General features: G+C 40.1%; 1 protein-coding gene across 2 annotated transcripts in view; it reads left to right on the plus strand.

Annotated features, from left to right (window-relative positions):
• Window positions 1-26163, plus strand: part of TRDMT1 (tRNA aspartic acid methyltransferase 1) — a 425365-nt gene that overhangs the window by 206122 nt on the left and 193080 nt on the right. For both annotated transcript variants that reach the window (XM_053713982.1, XM_053713981.1), the window contains exon 3: window positions 5665-5741. In XM_053713982.1, the coding sequence (XP_053569957.1) occupies window positions 5665-5741 (77 nt within the window). The remainder of the gene's footprint in view (window positions 1-5664; window positions 5742-26163) is intronic.

Below are 26163 nucleotides of genomic sequence, written 5' to 3' on the forward strand. Positions count from 1 at the left end.
AATGGACTCTTTCCATCAGAAGAAAAGGAAATTATCAGGTAAGCATAATTTGTTTTTTAATCATTATGGTGGTATCATCATTTTATTTAGCACCCTCTGTTGTTTTTAGTAACTGGTTTTCCATTCATTAAGCACATAGTCTGTGCCTGTGTAGCAGCCTGTCATTGGTTATAAGGATTATCCTTTCCAGCAGGTCAAGTTACTTTTTTTTTTTCTTTCACCAGTTTGGACATTAATATTCTCCATTATTGGAGTTACATGCGAGTTATTTTGTGTTCTGTAAGATTTTATTTTTTGCACTGATATATCTATATGTCTGTATTTTTTGTAAATAAGAGCTCCATTTAGTTCATTTCTTTTGATGGTAGAATTTTGCTATATATTTAAATAATGGTGATATTCTGTAGGTTTCAGGGGGTAACTCAGGGGTAACTTTAGTGTGTGTCATGAGCTGTGTAATGTGTAGAAACAGTGAACCTGTGCTGCTTGCGTACATTGTAGCCTGATGAAATGGCATATCTAGCTGAGAAACGCGTTGCTAAGCAACTTTTTAATGTTTTAATAATATTAACTGTTCACTTTTACCTTGCTCCCGGATATTTATTACTATTTCCTCTTGGACTTTGCCGTGTTCGGAACACACAGTTGGCTTCCTAAGTCGGCAAGCGGTACCGGAAACTGAGTCACTTATCGAATCCTGTTCCTGTTCTGAGTTGATCCACCACTGGGGAGTCAGCCGAGCGGCTCTGAAGCTTCGGCTTGCCTACTATTGCACTGGATGTGCAAACTCCTTTGTGAGTACTGAATCGTCAGTGTTGTTGTTTTTGGTCTACTCTCTTTAGAATTTGCTGCACCAAGGGCGCCTCTCTTTTTTGTCTTTCAGGACTTGTGTTTAGCTTCAGAGAAACGAGATTTTGATGAAGGAAGGGCCCCTGAAGCAGAAGGGCCGTCCTTAGTGGAAGTCTCCATGGAGGTAGAGATGACATCTCTACTAGATCTGCATACCAGATCCTGCAAGGCCACTGATGCTCTCTTCTGCTTGATCCGAGCGATGACTCGCGGGAGGAGAGCAAACGGAGAAAAGAGATAAGCCAATCTGAACTTCCAAGGAACTGCCAGAGCATCTATCAGAAAGGCTTGAGGATCTCTCGACCCGTACTTTGGGAGCTTGTTGTTCTGACGAGATGCCATCAGATCCAATTCCAGTAACCCCCATTTGGTTGTTAACCTGGAAAACACTTCATGATGGAGTTCCCACTTCCCAGGATGGAAAGTCTGTCTGCTCAGGAAATCCGCTTCCCAATTGTCCACTCCTGGGATATGGATGGCAGATAGACAGCAATCATGAGCCTCCGCCCACAGAATGATCCGCGCCACCTCCTTCATGGCTAAGGAACTCTGAGTTCCCCCCTGGTGGTTGATGTAAGCCACTGAGGTTATGTTGTCTGTCTGGAACCTGATTACCCGGGGTAGAGCCAGTTGAGGCCAAGCCATCAAGGTATTGAAGATCACTTTCAACTCCAGAATGTTTATGGGGAGAGCAAAGTCCCTGTGCCTTCAATGAGTCCCAGACCTCTCCCCAACCCAACAGGCTGGCATCCGTGGTCACAATTACCCAAGAGGGTCTCCGAAAGCACGTCCCCTGGGACAGATGTTCTTGAGACAGCCACCACAGAAGGGAGTCCCTTGTTTATTGATCCAGAACTATCCTCTAAGATAGGTCTGCATAATCCCTGTTCCACTGAGTGATCAAGCACAGCTGTAGAGATCTCAAATGGAACCGAGCAAAAGGAACTATGTCCATGAAGGCCACCATCAACCCGATAACCTCCATGCATTGGGCCACTGATGGTCGTACCGCCGACTGTAGGGACAGGCAAGCGGAAAGAATCTTGGCTCTTCTGACCTCCATCAGAAATATTTTCATTGATAGAGAATCTATAATGGTTCCTAAGAAGATCACTGTTGTAGCCGGAACAAGAGAACTTTTCTCCAAATTAACCTTCCAACCATGGGAACGAAGAAACACCAACAAAATCTCTGTATGAGATTTTGCTAGTTGCAGAGATGTCGCCTTATCAGAATGTCGTCCAGATAAGGTGCCACTGCAATTCCCCGGGACCAAATTACTGCCAATAGAGTTCCCAGGACCTTTGAAAAATTCTAGGAGCCATGGCGAGGCCAAATGGAAGCGCTACAAATTTGAAAGGGTTTGTCCAGATAGGCAAATCTCAGATATTTGTGATGATCCCTGTGAATGGGAACGTGCAGGAACGCGTCCTTCAGGTCTATGGTTGTCATGAATTGACCCTCTTGAATCAGAAGGAGAATGGAGCGGATAGTCTCCATCTTGAAGGACGGCACTCTGAGGAATCTGTTTAGTAACTTTAGATCTAGAATGGGCCTGAAAGTTCCCTCTTATTTTGGGAACCACAAACAGGTTGGAGTAGAACTCTAGCCCCTGTTCCTGAATAGGGACTGGAACTATCACTCCCAAGAAGGAAAGATCCTGTACACATTTCAAGAACCCCTCTCTTTTTATCTGGTCTACAGATAATCTTGAGAGGTGGAACCTGCCCCTGGGAGGAAAAGTCTTGAACTCTAACTTATACCCCTGGGAAACTATGTCCGCTGCCCACGGGTCTGGAACATCTTGTTCCCAAGCTTGTGAGAACTGAGATAGTCTGCCCCCCACTTGATATGATCCCAGATCGGGGGCAAACCCTTCATGCTGACTTTGAATCAGCTGCAGGTTTCTTGGATTGCTTCCCCTTGTTCCAAGACTGACCGGGCTTCCAAGAAGGCTTGGATTGTTCCTGCTTGGTAGAGGCAGGGGAAGACTTACCTCTGAAGTTACGAAATGAACAAAAATTAGTCTGACATTCCTTCGATTTGTTCTTCTTGTTTTGAGGTAGAAAGTATCCTTTACCAACCGTGATATCGGAAATCATTTCTGCCAAAGCCGGCCCGAACAAGGTCTTTCCCTTGTAAGGGATTGCCAAAAGCTTATCTTTAGAAGAAATGTCTGCAGACCAAGATTTAAGCCATAGCACTCTACGCGCTAAGATTGCAAAGCCAGATATCTTGGCCCCCAACTTAATGACCTGCAAAGAAGTGTCAGTGATAAAGGAATTGGCTAACTTGAGAGCCTTTATCCTATCCTTAATCTTCTCCAAAGGAGTTTCAGATTGGAGGGACTCTGACAAAGTGTCAAACTAATAGGCTGCCGCACTGGTTACTGTAGCAATACACACCGTTGGTTGCCATTGTAACCCCTGATGAATATACATCTTCTTTAAAAATCCTCCAGCTTTTTATCCATAGGATCCTTGAAAGACCAACTATCCTCAATAGAAATAGTAGCTCTCTTGGCCAGATTGGAAATCGCCCCTTCCACCTTTGGAACCGTCTGCCATGACTCCTTGATGGAGTCGGCCACCGGGAACATTTTCCTAAAGACAGGGGAGGGGGAAAAAGGTATTCCTGGCCTCTCCCTTCCCCGGGTAATAATCTTTGAGGTACGATCTGGTACTGGAAACACCTCCCATCAAAGTATCTATTTAATTTACTTGATTTTTTAGGGTTGACATTGATAGGCGTATCAGAGTCGTCCAAGGTAGCTAAAACCTCCTTTAACAAAACACGGAGGTGTTCAAGCTTGAATCTGAAGGAAACCACTTCAGCATCACAAGAAGGAATTACAATATCCAAATCTGAGATTTCACCCTCAGAGGCTACGGAGGTATCTTCCTCTTCCGATCTATGTGAAAGAGCAACCCGGTCAGCTTGAACAGGATCTGATACCTTATCTGATTCTATAATTTTCCTCTTACGTTTCCCCTGCAGCATGGGGATGGCCGCTATCGCCGAGGATACCTGGGCCACAATCTTGGCCTTCAAAAACACTCCATCCGGAGATTGAGAGGAACCACAGGGCACTGCATGTGACGCTACCGCAGATTGGGACACTTGAGGGAGAAGCTGTGGCATTCCTGAACAGCATCACCCTGAGGGAATGATGGCTCAGAATCAAACAGTTTGCCTTTTTGCAGTTGTTGTATTGAGAGAACTCTTATGTATAAAGACAAAGGGGGTTCTACTTGGGCATCCAAACAAAGTTTGCACTCTACAGTAGGCCTAGACTCCAAGTCCATCGTGCACCAGAAATTTAAGCACAATTTTACAATGAAAAAAACCTTTTAATTTCTATCTTTTAAAAATGTTACTGTCTCTTTAAGGATTTGATAATAAAGGGGACAGTCTATGACTTCAAATCGCTTATGGCAATAAATCCTGTTAGTAAGGATGTGAGAACCCGTTAACCAGGGTATATATATATATGAATTTTGGTATATATATATATGAATTTTGATATATATATATATAGTAAAAACCTTCTCCTGAGCACTCTCTACACCTCAGCGCTAAGCTGAGGTGCCTGCCTGTTCTTTCTGACCCGGAACGACCAACTTGACTCTTCCGAACTGCAGGAGAACCGGAGCGACACAGCAGAGAGGAGGAGGGCTAAAATAGGCTGTGAGACTTATCTCTGTAAAACGGCGCCAAAGGAAAAAACGCGTGCTATGAGGAGGAGACACGTCCCCTTAGTGACATCCCAACAGTATTGCTGATTCCGTGGACTCGCTGTGTCAAGAAATAAATAAATTTATCAGGTAAGCATAAATTTTGTTTTTAAAATTAATATTGTTTCAGGTCACTTTGAAATGGCTGTCAAGCTCAGCCCCCTGATTAAATCACAATCTGGGCTGCATCTAGGCACTGTGCTGAATAGCATTGACAGTCTGTTGAATTCAACTTGTGAGCTTTTTGTGATTGGATGTCATATGCAGCTCATTATGTCATCAGTGGGCTGAGTTTGGCAGCCATTTCAACGTGGCCAGAAACAATATTAATTTTAAAATAACCTTTTTACCATTCCTGCTGCATGATATAGAAAATATGCTGGAGGCTGTTTGCAGCTTAATCTAAGGTAAGACTTCAAGATGACCAAGGTGTAGACTATCCCTTTAAATTACAGGTTAAAGAGAACAAAATAAATAATGAAAATATATTGTAATTAAACAATGTATATTAATGTCTTGAGGTGTTTAATGTCCCTTTAACAAATGCCTCCATGCAGAATCAAATTGATGCTTTTATTATATGTAGATATATCCTTATTTAACTTTAAAGTGTCATAAAAATGAAAAAAGAAAATGCTGTAATAAGTTAGAACATTTTATTATTGCCTTATAAGTTTTATATAATGATGTAATTAGTGCCAGAGCAGCAATGCACTACTGGTTGCTAGCTGAACGCATGTGGGAGCCAATGACAAGACACATATGTGTGTAGCTACCAGTCAAATACTAGCTGACAGTAGTACATTGCTGTTGTTGAGGATATGTACATGTGCTTTTCAAAAAAAGATATCAAGAGAAAAAGTACATTTGATAATAGAAGTTAATCTAAAAGAGTATTGAATGACATGCTCTATATGAATAATTTATTTTGACCTTTATATCCTTTTAAAAAAACTTGATATTTTGTAACTATTTTTTTATTAATTTTTATTTTGAAATACGAAATGCAGACTGATAAGCTGTATATACTTGTTTATTATTGACACCATTTTTCAATTGGTTTGTTTTATTTTTATCTTAGGGAATAACATTAAAAGAGTTGGATGCTTTAGCTTTTGATATGATTCTCATGAGTCCTCCTTGCCAGCCATTTACACGGTATGTATCCTAAAATAACTCTGCATCTAAATCTGTATTTATTTAAAGAGACAGTCTACTTGAAAATTGTTATAGTTTAAAAACATAGATAATCCCTTTATTACCCATTCACTAGTTTTGCATAACCAACAATGTGATATTAATACACTTATTACCTCTGTGATTACCTTATATCTAAGCCTCTGCAAACTGCCCCCTTATCTCAGTGCCTTTGACAGACATGCATTTTAGCCAATTAGTGCTGACTCCTAAATAACTCCACGGGAGTGAGCACAATGTTATCTATATGACACAAATTAACTATCACTAACTGAAAAACTGTCAAAATGCACTGAGATAAGACCCCTAAACCTAACCCTAACGTAACCCTAACACTAACACCCCCTAACTTTAAAATAATTAAAATAGAGCTAAATTAAAGTAACTAAATACATACTTACCTCTGAAATAAAACCTAAGTTAGCTACAATATAACTAATAGATATATTGGAGCTAGCTTAAGTTTTAATTTTTTTTCACAGGTAAGTTTGTATTTATTTTAACTAGGTAGACTAGTTAGTAAATAGTTATTAATTATTTACTAACTACCTAGTTAAAATAAATACAAACTTACCTGTGAAATAAAACCTAAGCTGCCTTGCACTAAAACCTAACATTACAAAAAAAACACTAAAATTACAAAAAAATAAAAAACCTACCATTACAAAAATAACAAACAAAATTATCCAAAACAATAAAAATTATTCTTATTCTAATACCCTTTAATAAAAAAAAAAAAACCACCCTAAATAAAAACCCTAATCTATAATATGAAAAAACAAAAAAAGGCGCTCCAATGGTGCAGAAGATTACAACAATTGTTGGAAATTGTATCAATACATCACTCTACAGAATGATACTCACAACAGTGGTGCACTATATGGCAGTGTAAGTCAGGCAGGCTGGATAGATCAGAGCCCACCAGCTGGCTCACTCCAATTCGTGGATATACCAAAGGTTGCTGCAAAGTAAGATACAGAGAGGGAGGGGGAAGGGTACTCCAATAGTGCATGAAATCACTAAAAAATAGAGAAAATTCCCAAAGACCCTCCAGAGAATATACTCACAAAAGTGGCGCACTATAATGCAGTGCAAGTCAGACCAGCTGGGTTAATATGATCCCACCAGCTAGCTCACTCAGGCAAACAGGTACCAGATCCACAGTTAGAATAAAAGTAAAAAAACACTCACAGTCTTAGATAAAAACCAAAATAACCTCTATGCATAGAGGACTATTTATTGGAACAAAAAAGTATTTTAAAACGTGAATATAATCTGCAATGCTTTTCAAAGTGCTTATGGCACTCTTTCCTCAGGCAGTGAAAAATAATCTATAATAAACTACCAAGCGCCCTTAAATGGGCCTTTTGTAGGGCATTGCCCTAAAGATATCAGCTATTTTTCTACAAAAGAAAAACAAACACCCCCTAACAGTATACAAACCCCTACCCCCCAAACCCACAAAATAAAAATAAAGTAAAACCTAATCTACCCATGGGCATTGCCCTTAAAAGGGCATTCAGCGGGGGCGTGTCTGGGCAGCGGCCATACTAGGTTGCAATTTTTGAAGCTCCCAGGAAAAATATGATAATCCACTGATTATCTCTCGTCAACTAATCCATCATCTTATGAGAATACTAGATTTAACACCTATTTGTCACGCTGATTAGCACCATACCAAACTCGATATATATACATCTCCTGGGACCGGATCTGGACCGCTGAGGGCCTAGGCGGCAACCTTTACACGAGTCCTCGGCACCCCCCTGTACATCAGGGTAGACCAGCTTTCAATCTTCTGCTGTTATAACTAAAACCGCTACTACAGATAAGAGCCAACCTTACGAAGAAAGGGGTCTATTAAATTGCCAAATATGAGGGAGTTATACTGCCTAATACACACTTTGTTGAAAGACTTTGAACAGGAATTCTGCACAAAAATTGAGAATCTGAGGACCTCAATATAGGCAGAAGTAGGGTTGATTGACGGATACCCGCTCCAAAAGGATCCCTGTGCATGAACCTCAACCACCCAAGTCGAGTTGCGGCCCGAAGACAAAGGGTCACCTAATCAGCCAATGGGGAAGCTGACTCCGGAGGCGAGTATGAAACCAGAGTCTCACGATCATAGGATAATACAGCCGCCTCCAGTCAACATACCTGCTAGGGCTCAATCAAGGGAGAGCTTCCCGCTATTCACAAGCTATGCAGATGATGGAAGAGGATCACCTATAAGTGAAAGAACCCTCCGTATCATAAAAACCGCACACATCTGGACGGATGAGTCGGGGGATGCGGCCGGCCCTCTGACACACCGATCCAATCCTTCCTGGCCAGAAGACGTGCTCCGGATATGGTCTCTGTTATGGCTGCACTGGCTGTTGTGTTCCTCATTGGCAGCTGGGGGACTTTTCCTAGTAGCGATATGCTGCTTTCTCACCTGGACTCTATGCACACGTTGCCTTAAGACTGGCATTGGGTGATTTTTTCTAAGTCACTTTATCTCTGCTAAGAGATCCACTCCCGGGACACTGCCCTTTACTTGCTATTTAGATGACGATTGTAGTGTCTGATACTTGCTAAACCCATCAAAGTTCTCTTAATGTATACTCCCTTCTTCTTTATTAATAGGGGAAAGCTAGATTACTAACGCCTCACTACAAAGTTTGGACTTTGTTTACCCATCAGTATTTACTGTACAACAAAGAGGATAACTCAAGGGTTAATGGTTAAACAGCAATAGCTATAGACGTCAAACATAGCCTAAGATATATGTATAACACATTAACACACACCAAATGTGTATACATCAACAAATGTGATAATACTACTACCTATATCAACATTCATTGATTACCCTAGCTAACAGTGTTTCAGATGTATATTTAGGTTACATACATCATATTCTAGTCCTGTAGCCCCATTGTAACACAATTGAAGGTATAACTACTTTTAACTAACTATGGTTGACTATGACTATTAGGAGTAACCCATATATAATAACCCCTGGGAAGTCCACAGATGTGAATGATATTCACCTTATTAATCCCTGACTATTAATAAGGTGAAGCTATCTACACTGTGGGTTTTGGAGAGATGACACCCTGATTTCTATAGTTTCCTGATGCCTACACATTAGCATATCTTTGTGTTACTTTACTGAACAGTTTTGTAGGGCTACCTGTTATGACCTGTTATAGTTATATTAAGCTGTTTCCTACACCCATCATACTACAAGATTGCTTCTGCATTCAGCAAATGTTAAATGGTAACATGAGTACTATTGACCTGGTATTTAATCACCTTAAAATGGGGGTCCTTTAGACACTGATTGCCCCCCTCCCTGTAGTCCTTAGACTGTCTTATACTCCCTTCATGGTATAGCTAACAGCGTATTTTAATATCTGTTCGCCACCCGCTACACTTAAATCTTGGTAACCAGTTGGCACATTATACAATATTAACTACAGTATATATCTAAGCTCCATTGACTTGTATGTAATACTTTTCAGCTTACATGTGACAATATATTTGTCTCATATTATTTTATCTTATCTACTATATCAGTCAGCTAAACTCTTATATATAAGACCTTTAAAGTTTCAGTAGGTCCAAGAGCGGCCTTCTCAGTAGTTGCCTAAACTTTAGAATCTATATGAAAAATGAGGTTTCATTTTTATTTGTCCAAACCGGTCACTGGTATTTTAGAGTTATATTACTGTCTAGGATATCTTAGGCCAAACAGAGTGTAAATAAATACTTTACTTTTGCTCTCCTTACAACTAGTAAATATTTTCTATCAATTTGGAAGGAGGTTAATACTGAATACTTCATATATACAATTACTTTCTTGCTTATTGTAGCTCAGATTTTGTTATTACGCCTTGTTTTCTGAACTGTAATACTTTGACCATAGAATAATTTGTATGCTAATTGCTGTTGTGAATGAACATGTTTTGTACAATGTCATTTTCAAAAACCACAATAAAAGAATTAAAACATATTTAACGGTTCATTAAAAATAAAAAATGTCTATTATCAAAAGAAAAACCCACCCCAAAATGAAAAAAAAAATTACACAAAATACCAAACTAATTATCAAAAATAATAACAATTATTCCTATTCTAATACCCATTAAAAATAACACCCCAAAATAAAAAAAAACCTAAGCTATAATAAACTACCAATAGCCCTTAAAAGGGCCTTTTGTAGGGCATTGCCCTAAGTTAAACAGCTCTTTTACCTGAAAAAAAACCCCAAAGACCCACTAACATTACAAACCCCCACCCCCCCAAACCCACAAAATAAAAAAAAACTATCTAAAAAAACCTAATCTACCCATTCCCCTGAAAAGGGCATTTTTATGGGCATTGCCCTTAAAAGGGCATTTAGCTCTTTTACAAAAAGCCCAAACCCTAAACTAAAAAAAAACCCCACCCAAAAAGTTTAAAAATCCTAACACTAACCCCCGAAGATCCACTTACAGTTGCTGAAGTCCCGCTTGAAGGATCTTCATCCAGGCGGCTCCATCTTCATCCAGGTGGCAGGCAGCTTCATCTTCATCCCGGCGGCGCGGAGCGGGTCCATCCTGAAAACATCCGGCGCAGAGCATCCTCTTCATGCCGTCGCCACCGTATACTGAATCTTCAATGCAAGGTACGCGTCCCTTGCATTCCTATTGGCTGATTTTATTTTTGAAATTCAAATCAGCCAATAGGATGAGAGCTACTGATATTCCATTGGCTGTTCAAATCAGCCAATAGAATGAGAGCTACTGAAATTCTATTGGCTGGTTTGAATAGCCAATAGAATTTCAGTAGCTCTCATCATATTGGCTGATTTTAATATCCAAAATCAAATGCCATTTTCAGGGCAATGGGTAGCTTAGGTTTTTGTTAGTTAGGTTTTTTTATTTTGGGGGGTGGGTTGGGTGGTGGGTTTTACTGTTGGGGGGTCTTTGTATTTTTTTTTCAGGTAAAAAAAGCTGTTTACCTTAGGCAATGCCCTACAAAAGGGCCTTTTAAGGGCTATTGGTAGTTTATTGTAGGCTAGGTTTTTTTATTTTGGGTGGGCTTTCTTTTTTATTTTTGATCATTTTGTTTGTTATTTTTCGTAATTTAGTTTTTGTAGGGCTTAATCACTTTAGTATAGTAGGGGCGATGTGGTCAGACGGCAGATTAGGGGTTAATTATATTTAAATAGTGTTTGCGATGCGGGAGGGTGGCGGTTTAGGGGTTAATAACTTTTAGTATAGTGGCAACAATGTCGGGGAGTGGCGGAATAGGGGTTAATAACTTTAATATAGTGTTTGAGATGCAGGAGGGCCTCGGTTTAGGGGTTAATAGGTAGTTTATAGGTGTTAGTGTACTTTGTGACATTTTAGTTATGAGTTTTATGTAAAAGTTTTGTTGCATAAAACTCATAACTACTGCTCTCAGATTGCAAAACTAAACTTGTCGTTATAGGGGGTAACGCAAGCTTTTTAGCCGCACTGCAAAACTTGTAATGGCAGCGCTATGGAAGACTTGTAATGGCTGTGGTGCCGTTTTAACGCTGAAATTACCTTTTTCTCAGTGTTAAAACACAAACGCACAACTTGTAATCTAGGTGTAATTTAATTACGAAACCTCCTAACCTAACACCCCCTAAATTAACCCCATTTACTACTAAATTACAATTAAAATAAAAAATCCTAACATTAAATTACAAGAAATTAATTTAACATTACAAAAAAATAAAAAGTCTAACATTACAGAAAAAAATAAACAAAATGATCAAAAATAAAAATAAACCTAATCCCTATGAAAATAAAAAAGCCCCCCAAAATAAAAACAACCCCTAATCTAAACTACCGATAGACCTTAAAAGGGCCTTTTGTAGGGCATTGCCGTAATTTAAATAGCTCTTTTACGTTTAAAAAATACTAAGTTCCCCCTAACAGTAAAAACCCCCACCCACCAAACCCCCAAATTAAAAAACCTAACTAAAAAAAACTAAACTACCCATTGCCCCTAAAGGGGCATTTGTATGGGCATTGCCCTTAAAAGGGCATTCAGCTCTAGGGGTAGATTTTTTAAGCAGCGGATGCTGCTTCCTACCACCATCATTTCAGGCTTGCTTGAAATGTAAGTTAAGAAACAGCAGTCGTGGCGGACTGAAATCATCCCGATCAGCTAGCGGCTGCGGTGAGCAGGGGGCGGTATTGCACAAGCATTTCACTACAGCGAATCATGTCCGCTCGACTCTTAGTAAATCTACCCCATGTTCTAGTTTAGTAAATACATTTATTCTTCTACATATTAAAACATAATCTACTATGCTGCATCCGCAAATTGCATTAAAACTAAAAGGCTTATCAATCTGTGTGAGAAAATGCTGAAAGCGGAATCAGTCCGTGTTTTAAACTGAAAAGTTCACTTCTTTCCCCAATGTCCAATGGTGTTTATACAAGGTTGGGTGATTTATGTGGTAAATTATATATAGAAAAGTAAGCCTAAAAAACACTGTCTTAATGGTTTGTGCTACCTTTTCCATCTTAATGGGAGGAGAGTCCACTGCTTCATTCATTACTTGTGGGAATTAAGAACCTGGCCACCAGGAAGAGGCAATGACATCCCAGCCAAAGGCTTAAATACCTCCCCCACTCCCCTCATCCCCCACTCATTCTTTGCCATTCGTCACAGGATTTTGGCAGAGAAGTGTCAGAAGATTCAGAGTAGTCTCTTATGGAGGGTAGTACTCTTCGAAATGGGACTGGAGTTTTAAGTAGTCCTGTCAGCCTCTCAGTGAGAGCATGGGTAAATGTTAGAGTCTGGAGATGCAGGGAGAGTCTTTCTGCGAACCCATCCCGACTCAGTTTAACAGCTCCATTAGCAATCAGTGTTGATGAGTTTCGCTACCTGCTTTTCTTCTCTCAAGTCCATGTCAGGAGCGATGGTACTACCCTGTCACACTTGAAGGGCCGTGTTCCTGTTCCTCGGCATTGATTTTGGTAAGATCGTTTCATTTATATATATTTGATAACGCAAGAAGACAGGGTCAAGTGTGGCTCCTTTATCTTTATAGAATCTAGGGTAATACCCTCGAAAGGGGGTTATTGAACAGGGGGGATTTTAATATGCATAATATTGTTTATTGTGTTTCTGCTGCATTTGTGTGAGATGAGGCTCTGTCAGTGTGGAACAGTCAGTTCACTAGCGAGAGATTGAGGTGGGCTTTTTTGGCGCGTCTCTCTTTCTCGAGTGCAGGGGCGGTCCTGCATGACTCTCCATGTGACCTCTGTAACTTCCTCTTTCTCTACCTGCGTTCGGAGGAGACGAAAGCTGTGTCTTGTAGTCTGGGTCATAGGAGTTGGTGAGTGCCCTGTCCATTGGGATATAAAGGTGACATTTATTTTTTTATCAAGTCCGTAATAAAGGCGCAAGCTATGGATACTCCCTCTTTATCTAAACCCTTAACTGTGTATATTGTGAGTAGGTTCCACATGCTTTAACAATATTGCTATATCCAAAAAGAATAAAGTATTTAGTGCGACTGAGCCGTCCACCTCTGAGGGTTCTCCGCCCTGCGAGGTGCGTTCCCTACAATCATCTCCGTTTATACAAGCAGTTCCCCAGGGCACTACTAATCCTCATGCGGGAGGGGCCCTTTGGCCTCCAGAATTCGCGGATCAGTTACAGACAGCGGTTTCTGCGGCCATTAATGCGATGCCTCACCCTACTAAGCGCATGCGGAAGGTTACGGCACTGCTATCCGTCTCAGAGGTCTTCAACTATGTTGGATGTCTCAGATAGATTATCCGCTGAGGAGGACAATTCCGAATTATCAGAGGATGTCGCTTCTGGGTCGGAATCGGCTATTTCTAGGACTCCGTCCGCGGAGGAACCAGATTTTAAATTTAAGATGGAGCATTTGCACTTTCTGCTGAAAGAGGTGCTTGCTACGTTGGAGGTTCCGGAACCGAAGCTACTGGAGGAACCTTCGATCCCTAAACTGAATAGGGTTTACGAGGACAGGGTAATGCCCCAGTCAAGATGGCTAACATTATTAAGAATGAATGAGAGAAACGTCCTTTTCCCCCTCTTCTTCTTTTAAAAAGCTTTTCCCCGTTCCGGACGCGCAGCTTGAACTGTGGGGAACTGTCCCTAAGGTGGATGGTGCTATCTACACGCTTGCTAAGAGAACGACGATTCCACTAGAGGATAGCTCCTCTTTCAAGGAACCCATGGATTAAAAGATGGAGTCCATGTTGCGGAAGATGTTCCAACTCACATGTTTGTTTTCCAACCGGCGGCTGTGGTCGCTGCGGTGGTTGGTGAGGCTACCTACTGGTGTGACGCCCTATCAGCAATGGTCGAGGTGTAGACTCCCCTCGAAGAGATTCTAGAACGAATCAAGGCCTTAAGGGTAGCGCATTCATTCATTTGTGATGCTAACATGCGAATTATTCTCATGAATGCTAAGACATCAGGTTTTTCGGTTTTAGCCCGCAGGGCTCTGTGGCTAAAGTCGTGGTCTGCTGACATGACTTCCAAGTCTCGCTTGCTTTCCCACCCATTCAAATGAAAAGTTTTGTTTGGCCTGGGCCTGGATTCTATCATATGTACGATTACGGGTAGCAAGGGTGCCTTCTTGCCTCAGGATAAGAAGGCTAAACTTAATGGGTCTACTTTTCGTCCCTTTCGTGCGGACAAGTCTCAGTGCCAGCAGCCTGCCGCAAAGTCTGAGCGATCCAAGGGATCTTGGAAGCCAGCTAACTCTTGGAACAAGTCCAAGCAGAACAAGAAGTCGGCATGAAGGGGCGTTATAGACCCTTGGGTTCGGGAGGTCGTAGCCTAGGGTTACAGGATAGGTTTCAAGTCCTATACGCCCAGAGGCAGATTCCTCCTGTCAAACATATCTTAAAGACCAGAAAAGAGAGACGCCTTCCTGGGGTGTGTGAGGTAACTCATCTCTCGGGGTAATTGTCCCAGTCCCTCCGGCAGAAAGAGGTCTGGGGTATTATTCAAACCTTTTCATGGTCCCTAAGAGGGAAGGCATGTTTCGCCCAATTTTGGACCTAAAGGCCCTAAACAAGTTTTTGTCAGTTCCATCGTTCAAAATGAAAACTATCAGGTAAACTTTGCCCCTGGTTCAAGAGGAGCAATTCATGACTATAGACCTGAAGAACGCTTACCTTCATGTTCCAATCCACAAGGATCACTTCAGGTTTCTAAGATTCGCTTTCCTAGACCAGCACTTCCAGTTTGTGGCCCTTCCGTTTGGTCTGGCGACTGCCCCAAGAGTCTTTACAAAGGTTCTGGGAGCCAGAGGGATTGCAGTGGCACCTTATCTGGACGATATCCTGGTCCAGGCTCTGTCCTACAGTTTTGCGGAGGATCTCTTGAGAGCTCTTCTCCTTCGGTCCCACGGGTGGAAAATAAACGAAGGAAAGAGTTCATTGGTCCTCAGCAAAAGGGTGAAATTCCTGAGTACGATAATAGATTCTTCAGCCATGAAGCTATTCTTGACAGATCAGAGACATTGCAAGCTTGCATCCAACTGTCTAGCTCTTCAGACATCCTCCTGGACATCTGTGACCAGGTGTATGGAGATGATCGAGCTCATGGTATCCAGCATAGATGTCATTCCATTCGCCAGGTTCCATTTTAGATATCTTTAGCTGTGCATGTTGAGACAATTGAACGACGATCATTCAGATCTGTCCCAACATATATCTCTGGACAGACCGGTGAGGGAATCCCTATCTTGGTGGACCTGACCGGGGCAGTTGTCACAGGGGACATCCTTTTTGAGACCATCCTGGGAGATTGTGACCACGGATGCAAGTCTATCAGGATGGGGAGCTGTTTGAGGTGCCAGAAAGGCACAGGGCAGATGGAGTCGAGTCTACCTATAAATATTTTGGAACTTCGAGCGATATTCAACGCTCTGAGGGCTTGGCCCCTTCTGGGGTCATCCTGATTCATCAGATTCCAATCGGACAACATTACCTTGGTGGCTTACATAATCCACCAGGGGGGGACGAGAAGCTCCCTAGCCATGAGGGAAGTATCTTGGATTCTGGAATGGGCAGAGACTCACAATTGTTCGCTCTCAGCGATCCTCATTCTGGGTGTGGACAACTGGGAAGCGGATATTCTGAGCAGACAGACGTTTCATCCAGGGGAATGGTCTCTTCATCCCGAGATGTTCGTGGAGATCTGCAGCAGATGGGGGATGCCAGAGATAGACTTCATGGCGTCCAGTCTCAATTGCAAGCTACCCAGGTACAGGTCACGATCCAGGGATCCCCAGGTGGAACTTATAGATGCCAACCTAATTTACATATTCCAAGGTTGCCTCTTCTACCTCATGTAGTGGCCCTCATCAAGCAGGAGCAAGCTTTGGCTATTCTGATTTCTCCGTCGTGGACAAGGAAGATGTGGTTTGCCGATCTAGTGTGGATGTCAACATCTCCACCATGGAGGTTACCTTGTCGCAGGTATCTGCTGGATCAAGGTCCTATTTCTACATCAAAATCTCGATTCTCTGAGGCTGACTGCGTGGAGATTGAACGGCTAGTCTTAGCCAAGAGAGGATTTTCAGAAAAGTGATTGACACTATTGTTCAGGCCAGGAAACCGGTAACTCAACGCATCTACCACAAGGTGTGGAGGACCTACTTGTCCTGGGGTGAGGAACAAGGATATCCCTGGCATAAGGTCAGGGTATCCAGGATTTTGGCCTTTCTCCAGGACGGTCTAGATAAAGGTCTTGCCACCAGTTCCCTAAGGGGACAGATCTCGACTTAATCTGTACTGTTGCGGAGATTCCTGATATTCAGTCCTTTGTTCAGGCTCTGGTTAGGATCAGGCCCGTCTTCAGGAATGCAGCTCCTCCTTGGAGCTTAAACTTGGTTCTTAAGGTTTTGCATAGGGCTCCATTTGAGCCTATGCATGTTCTTGACATTATGGTTCTTTCATGGAAAGTCCTGTTAATTCTGGCTATTGCATCGGCATGCAGAGTCTCTGAGTTGGCGGCCTTGCAATGCGAGCTGCCCAACTTAGTTTTTCATGCTGATAAGGCTGTTCTTCGCACTGGATTGGGATTCCTTCCCAAGGTGGTGTTGAGTCGTAACATCAATCAGGAAATCCAGGAAAGTAGTTCCTTCTTTGTGTCCTAACCCTTCTTCTTTGAAGGAGGTTACTTCATAATCTTTGAAGTTTTATCTTCAGGCCACAAAGGAGTTCAGACAGACGTCGTCCTTATTTGTTGTGTACTCAGGGAAGCGCAGGGAGCTCTTCTCTATCATTTTGGTTGAGGAGTATGATCCGTCTTGCATAAGAGATAGCGGGACACAAGCCTCCTCAGAGGATTACAGCTCACTTGACTAGAGCTGTGGCCTCTTCTTGGGCCTTTAAGAATGAGGCTTCTATGGAGCAGATTTGTAAGGCGGCCACTTGGTCTTCCTTACATACTTGCAAAATTGTTTACATTTTATACATTTGATGTTTGCAGCTTTTGGGAGAAAGATTCTGCAGACTGTGGTGCCCTCAGTTTAGGGTCTGCCTCCTTTTGGCCTCCCATTTTTTTCATTCAGTGTCCTCTAGAGCTTGGGTATTTGTTCCCACAAGTGATGAATGAAGCAGTGGACTCTCCTCCCATTAAGATGTAAAACATAAATTATGCTTACCTGATAATTTTATTTCCATCGGTAGGAGGAGCATCCACTGCCCCCACCCGTTTCTCCGATGGGCGGACCTAAATTTAATATTATTCTTTTTGCACCATTTATACCCTGATATTTCTCCTACTGTTCCTTGTTCCCTTGGCAGAATGACTGGGGAATGAGGGGAGTGGGGGAGGTATTTAAGTTTTTGGCTGGTGTGTCTTTGCCTCCTCCTGGTGGTCAGGTTCTTAATTCCCACAAGTAATGAATGAAGCAGTGGACTCTCCTCCCACAGATGGAAATTAAATTATCAGGTAAGCATAATTTATGTTTTTGAACAGACGATCCATCTGAACTTGGTGTTTCCTCGAGTCTTTTGTCTTGTCACTGGTCAAGTGACCTTTCTTCGACCGATCCGCTTGCGGTAGTAAAAGTCTCTTCACAGTGCACTGTTTTTTCATAGAAATCTTCTTAGAAACATTGTATCGCCACAAGCCCGGGATTGTGCAATATTGTATTAGTTCTGTGTTGTTGCAAGCTTCTTCTGAGAAAGTACGATATTGAAGTGTTCTCCCCACTTCTTTCTCTCGTAGCCACCGTGTTACCAGCTGCTTGTGTATCTCAGATCAAGCGATCTGTGAAGGGACTTTAACTACCGCAAGCGGATTGGTTGAAGATAGGTCACTGGATTTTATTTTTAATCCTTCTGCTTAATCACAAGAGGTTTTTTTTTTTCCCCAGTTCCTTATTAAAATAAAGCCTGGTCTTTTCTTTTAATCCATCCAATAAATTTAATAAGATTTTCCCTTTTCTGGTTTCTAATGTAGAGCTTTGGGAAACGTTTCCAGTGGTAAATGGTGCTATTCACTTTAGCCAAATGCACTGCTATTCCGTTAGAAGACATTACATTTTTCAGGCACCATATAAACATGAATGGCCAAATTACGAATGGAGCACAAACGTTTGTGCACAAGCAATATTGGGTTTTTGCGTTCGTTTGAGCGCAGGTTTAATTGCACTCATATTACAAGTTGAAAGTAAATGCACAATAGCAATTTATGCTTAAATGATTACTGCATCCTCAAAGCTGTGGTTAACTGTTTCACGAAAATAAAAAGTGTCACAAAACACATCAAAAATACATTACAAAGTACACTTACACTCATAATATCACCATGTAATAAAAATTATGCAAAAAAAATATTGCACACAAAAGTTAGGTCTCAAACATAGGAGGTCTCAGGTGTTAGAAAAAAAAAAGGCAGACAAAGGGCTTTAACATTGAGATACATACAAATGTCTAACATGTCTAAAGATGGGTGTGTGTGTGTGTATAGATATATATGTATATATATATATATATATATATATATATATATATGTGTATGTGTATATATATATATATATACAAGTCAAGGAGTGAGTGTAAAGCTTGTAAACATGCGGACACTGGGAATACTTTTCGCTCAGTTAAAACTGCAGAGATTTTTGATATAGAGAAGATGCCTTAACTGCAGAGAAAAAGGGGTAGTATATCTCTTAGAGTGCAACCTCTGTAACCTACAGTATGTTGGTAAAACGCTAAGAGAGATAAGAACTTGCATAAGAGAGCACCTCTCAAGCATCACGGTAGACACTGAAAAAGCAGAAAAAGAGAGGACAAACTTCTCCAAATAGCCAAACATTTCATAGATCAACATGGCAGAAACACTAAATCTTTAAGATGGGCAATCATAGAAAAACTGACACTAAGTTCTAGGGGGGGGGGGGGGGGGAGATTTGGATAGAATCCTCAGTAAAAGGCAAATTTACTGGATGTTTCGTTTAAAAACACATACACCCTATGGATTCAATTCCAGATTTCACCTCATCAATTTTTGGGAATTAACTTATTCTATTCTATTAGATCATCTCACATCTAATATATATATTGAGAATTATATAGGGATCCTTAAAAAGGAAAAACAATTTAGGAAATGAAAGAAATATAGTTTCTAGATTTAATACATTTAAATAAATAAGAATTAATAATTATCTTATATATTCCTGAAACTCAATAGACAATAAAAACTAACCTTAAAGGGTCAAAAAAGTGCATAGCCTGCAGAGGTACACAAGTATAAGTATATTATCCTTAGGCTATTTATCAAGCCACATACAGAGATAGGAGTGTATACACTTTTAAAATCAGGCTGTGCATTTGTAATAGACTGCCAATGTAACTACATACATATAAAACCCTCACACTCTTAACCTGGCTCTATAGAAAATAAATTAGTATACTAGCAGGTAACACAAGGGTTAATGCAACATTTCAAATTAGGCAAAGTAGATTTTAATTGATCCAATTACCAAGGTATAAATTTTAGCTGATACAGCGTCAGATCAGAGGTCTATGACTACGGCTCTTGTGGGCTGAAACACGTAAGACCTGATCTGTCGCCTATTTTTGATAGTCTTCATGCAGAGTGTTTAATGTTTTTTAACGAATTGAAATAAAGATACATTTTTTACTGCACTCACTGCTGGAATTTTGCTCTCTTCATTGGATGGATATATATATATAAGTGCAAAAGTCCAGCACTCTCTATTCCAAATTGCTCCGGGGTGCTTCCCAGTATGTTCGTATAAAAAGGCAAAAGAGAGCACTCACCGTATGTCAATATATCAAATTTATTCCATGTGAACGTTTTCGGGGAGTGACCCCGTAATGGTTTTGTCTGATGACGGGGTCACTCTCCGAAAACGTTCACATGGAATAGATTTGATATATTGAAATACGGCGAGTGCTCTTGTTTGCCTTTATATATATATATATATATATATATATATATATATATATATATATATATATATATATATTTATACACGAATACAGATGTATTTACAGACATATATACACATTTAAACACGTACATACATATGTATACATATTTAGATATCATATTATATATATACAAATATCCAAACAGGTGCACTCACTGTGACATAAGGCATCCGCCGGGGTGCTGCGTAGAAAACATATAGCAATATCGGTTCAACCCCTAGAGGTAGAGAAACGCTTCACTCTCCGGTCTTATTCAAAAATCCTTTATTAGGTATCCAGCATCAGATGACAAATCTCCCAAACGTTTCGATACCAATTGGTATCTTTATCAATGGGTAATCAGAACATATCTAACCCAAAAGAAGGTTCCTAATACTAACCACAAACCACTCACCTATATACACCTGTAAAGCGTCCCTGTCACTTCCGGTGTATCAGAAGCCGCCCCACCACGCGCATGCGTCCAGGAGTTAGCCAACCGCATGGCTAATTAGCATATTCAGTCACGTAATGACGTTTGCGCTCCAACCGCGCATAGTTACTCCTGCTAATGCACATGTCCGGGTGACCGGAGTTCCGATTACACCGGACTAACTATTACAAGTATAACTACTCTAAAGTGCAAAAAGACTAACTATACCAAATTAAAATCTATAAAAAATATTATAACTACCTAGTTCTCAGAACAGACTTTGTTCCTTATATTTATAACATCTTAATGTATTAATAAGATATTTTGCATCTTTATATACAGTTTGCTAAGCTAATTACTGCCCCTTTATTATCCTATCCATAATCTCCAAAATTGTCTATTTACTAGATAAAGTATGTTATATTACAATTATCAATAAAACATATAGCTTCTATGCCAATTGAAGTGCAGTGAGAAACTTTGTTATGGCCACCGCAAAACACTGAACATCATACTTTCAGAGACTTTGAGAACACATATATTCTGGACCAGTCTATCTTCCTAGATGTTGATGACCTAGACTGATAAATCATGGACATTTCACTTAAAGGAAGACACCAAAGTCCATCTGTACATTCAGACCCTTAGGAGCCACTGTGTCCAGACGATAAATCCAGGAGGTCTCAACTTGGAGTAGTTTCGTGTTCCTATCTCCTCCCCTTCGTAAGGGGGGCACATGATCAATAAGCATAGTCCTTAAACTAGCCGCTGTGTGCCCAGCTTGGAGGAAATGTCTGGCAACCGGTTGATCAGATGTTTTCTTGTCTATCGCTTGTCTAATCGCATGGCGATGATTAGCCATCCTCTCACGAAATGTAGTTGAGGTCTTCCCCACATAGACCAGCGAACATGGACACATTAGTATGTATACAACATACGTACTCATACATGACAATCTGTGCAAAATCTTGTATTTTCTCCCAGTGTGTGGGTGGTGAAAGAACATCCCTGTTAGCATACTATTGCACGTAGTGCAATCCCCACATCTATAGCAGCCAACTTTTTTCCTGTTATCCAGCCATTTACTTTTTTCATAGCACTTCACAGGATCATTATGGACCAGTAGATCCTTCAAATTGGGTGCTCTCTTATACGCCATCCGTGGGGCTGATGTGTGCAGGAATGGTAGTGATTTGTCAGTATTAATAATGTCCCAGTTCTTCTTGACAGACTCAGACAATATCTTGGACACGGGGTTGAACGTGGTTACAAAGTTAATGATATCGCTATTGTTTTCCACCTTATCAGTAGGATCATGTGGTTGTAGCAAAGATGCTTGATCATCCCGTGCCAGGTTGGTTTGCACCTGTGTTATCAAATTTCTTGCATATCCTCATTGCTCCAATTTCATAATCATTTCATCTTCCTGTATTTTTCTAGTCTCTCTTAATGTGTTGTTGCGGGCCACCCGCTTGAGTTGAGAGGAGACCACACTCTTTTTTTGATGCTCAGGGTGAAAATTTGTGGATAGCAACAATGAGTTTCTATCCGTCGGTTTTGAATACAGGGAGGTAGAAAATTTGTAACAATCATCTTCTGTATAGACAGATACATTTAGATCTAGAAATGGTATGCTCACCCTGTTATGGGCAACCTTAAATCGAATAGTTGACTCAAGCTGGTTTAAGCTGTCAACCCACTGTTCTAGGGATTCCTCTGACCCCCGCCATACCAAAAACACATCGTCAATATACCTGACGTACAGTTTAATTTTATCAATTATGCGGATACGCATGACCATAGTCTCATACCAAGACATATACAGATTGGCGTATGCAGGAGCCATGTTTGAACCCATTGCAGTTCCTGATATTTGTAAGAAGAACTCCTTCTCAAATTTGAAAAAGTTTTTTTCTAGACAAAACCTCAATAGTTCCAATAGGAACTCAATGGGTGGTCCCGCATACGCCAATGATTCACTTAACATGGATCTGACTGCCTGTACACCACCATCATGAGGGATGACAGTGTACAAGCTGTCAACATCCATTTTAACAAGTAAGTAATCTGGGCCAAGGTCATTCCAAGCAAGTAACTTCCGAATGAGTGAGGGAGAATCCAGTATAAAGGAATATGACTCCTTTACAACTGGCTGCAGGTGATGATCTATAAAAAATGGCCACATTAGAACACAAAGAATCCCTGGCAGACACAATAGGTCTGCCAGGAGGTTTAATCAGAGTCTTGTGTACTTTGGGCAATAGATATAATACCGGAATAACCGGAAATGCAGTAGTCATATATTCAAATTCATTTTCATCAATCATACCTGATTCTAGCCCACATTTCAATATAAGATCCTTCTTAAATGTATTTATTGGATTTCCTCTTAGTTTACAGTAGATGCTATTATCAGTCAGCTGTCTATAGGCTTCCTCTCTATAGTCAACATAATTTTGAACCACTATAGAGCCTCCTTTATCCGCCGCATGAATAATGATCGTGTTATCATTCTTTAAACTCTTTAGAGCCTCCTTTTCCCCTTTAGTGAGGTTAGGGAACAAATTTTCCACTTTTGCTCGTTCACACGTATCATTAATCATGCGTGAAAAACTACGGATAGAAGGGTTTAAGTTGATTGGATCAAACTTGCTCTGACTTTTGAACTTGCTGACTGTAGTTTGTTCACTATTTTTAAAAAAATCCTTGATCCTAAGCTGTCTCTGCAGTTTGTAAGTTTCAACATTCATTTTAAATTTACTGTATATATATATATATATATATATATATATATATATATATATATATATATAAAATATATAATTGCATTGTAGCCCTTTGCAGTTAAGTAGATGAAAACATGTAAAAGCATATTTATTCAATATTAAAGTGATGGTAAACCCTAGCATTTCTGAAACGCTAGGAGTGACCATTGGAACAAATAAAGGGGACTTTCAGTCATGAAGTATAAAATACTTCATGTTGAAAGCTCCTTTATTTGTTTGCAGTGTTCGACAAATTAAGCTGCTAAGGCAGCCCACGGCAGAACGCTATTTGGCCTCAGAGGTGACGTTTCCTTTTGAAAGGAAGAATTTATTTAGACCTGTCTTGCATTGAATCTCAGGGGTAATAGCTCATGGACTCCTACCACCATGAAATAAATGAATTTATCAGGTAACAATAACTTTTTTTTGTTTTTTATTTCTGTACAGTTAACATTTAGTTGTAGATAATATAGTTCAATTTGGAGAATAGTTACAACATTTACCAATATCCGGGACAGACAGGAAAAACCATTACAAGTAAGACCAGGTATATCTACAAATTAGCTCAAACAATCCATTAGCATAGTCTTCCCATATATAAGCACTATAGAAAAGTAATCTTGTAATTTCTGTTTAGATAATGATACCTATCCAATGATAATGTGGTAGAAACTTGTTTCCTCCTTTCCTCAACTGACAACTGAACCTGCTTCCAATACCTGGGAATTAATTGTTTAGCGCTGTTGATCAGGATTTTTAAAAGGGAGGATCTATAATTACAGGTAATACTAGCCTACTTATAGAATAAGAAAACTAAAGGTTTTCTCGGGCAGAGCTTGAAAAACCCAGGAACCAGGGAGTCAGTGGCTCCTAGAATTGTAAGCCAATATCAGAGTCTCAGTTCCAAAGATGCACAAATACCAGGGTATAAAAGATTGTCAGATCATTACCGTGTGGCATCTATATTTGCCTGATCTGCCAGATGAAGACCTTGTCAATGGCTTAACATAGGTAAACTGTTAGAGACAATGTTCGAAAGATACAAATGTTCACAAACATAGCTCCGCTTACCATTGAATTAATGGAATCTGTGACACGTCTGTTCCTCATAGTCGCTAGGTGTTCCACTGAGATCCATAACACTTTAAACTTCTCTCTATCTCGCTTCTGCGAATGCCAACAGTCAATGGGGGCTCGGCACTCCTGGAACTCTCCTCCTCTATCAGACGTCACTCAAGTGGAGCTAGGATTGGATGATCCAAGTGTCCATCAAAACTGGCGGCCAATCACAAGTGTCTTGCAGGTTCCTTAAAACAATAATTGTTGTACGATACTGTGCTCACTCGGTCAATCCATTATAGCAAAAAAAACACAGCAGGTGGGAGCAGCAAGTGTACAACATCCATTATATATATATATATATATATATATATATATATATACAGGTATACCCCGCTCATACAGCGGGTTAGGGTATATATATATATATACAGTATATATATATTGCCTGGCCTCTAAAAGTATGAAAGGCTCCTAAACTTTGAACAGATTTGTCGACCACAGCTCTAGAGAGTTGATATGATACTAATTCAATCTCCACAATTAAGTTGTTCCCAGTAATCCACAATAGATGAGCAAGACCACCAAAGATGAGTAGTTGGGCAACATCAGAGCACCCCCACAAACATGTAATTGCAGAATTGGGGGAAATTTTGGCCAGTTTACGTGAAGTTAGATACCATTTGGTCAATAATTTTGTATTCATTTTTACTATGCTCAGAGAAATAGATGACTTGGCAATAAGGTTAAGAATCAACCTCCATTCTTTATTTGGCAGTTGGTTACCCAATTCTCCTTCCACTAAACCACGGCTTAATTCCTATTAACCCTAACTGCTTTAGATTTCTCTTTTCCATTGTTTTCCAAGAGTTTTATTACAGGAGAGTAGCTTGTGGAAATAAGTGAAGTTGAGTGCTGCCATTCCCATGTATTTTACATTAACAGTATCAGATATATAAATATATATTAAATAATAAAAAGTACATTATTTTCTATGTGAAGAACATAGGAATGTAAAATATGTGTAACGTGCATCAAGGTTTGTGATTTAGAACTAATGTGGTTGGGTTAGTGCACATTAAGAATTGCTAATTTACAGTATGTATAATCATTTTTATTAATATTTTTTTAATATTTCAATATTGCACATTGAAGTTAGCAATATACATATACACATTTTTAGACATGTCTATGTATGCATATATATGTTAAAACTCTTTGCAGCCCTTTTTTTCCAAACACCTTATACCATATATCTTTGAGTCCTTATAACTTTTTTTAATATTTTTGTTTCTTTCCATATGATTACTTGAGCTCTCAAGTTGCACTAACCCGCGAGAGTAAAATGTAAATTGCACTTGAGTGAACGTGTTGACTTTCAACTTGTAATACGCACGCTATTTCCGTACGCAAAAAACGGAGAAAAACACGATATCACTTGCACGCAACAGTTAGTGCGCCGCTCGTAATCTAGCCCATAGTGTATGTGCTTTTTACCATGTAGTTAACTTTTTCAAGGATACAGGACATCTCTTCTTTATAATATTTAAATACTGCAGTCCCTTTTCTATAGTTTGGTGACAATATTTAACACAAAGCTAATAACAAACAGTAAAACAAAAAATCATATTATAAATTTTCACATAATTATTATAAATTCTCAGCAAATC

This window comes from Bombina bombina, chromosome 5 (genome assembly GCF_027579735.1).
Source record: "Bombina bombina isolate aBomBom1 chromosome 5, aBomBom1.pri, whole genome shotgun sequence".
NCBI lineage: Eukaryota > Metazoa > Chordata > Amphibia > Anura > Bombinatoridae > Bombina > Bombina bombina.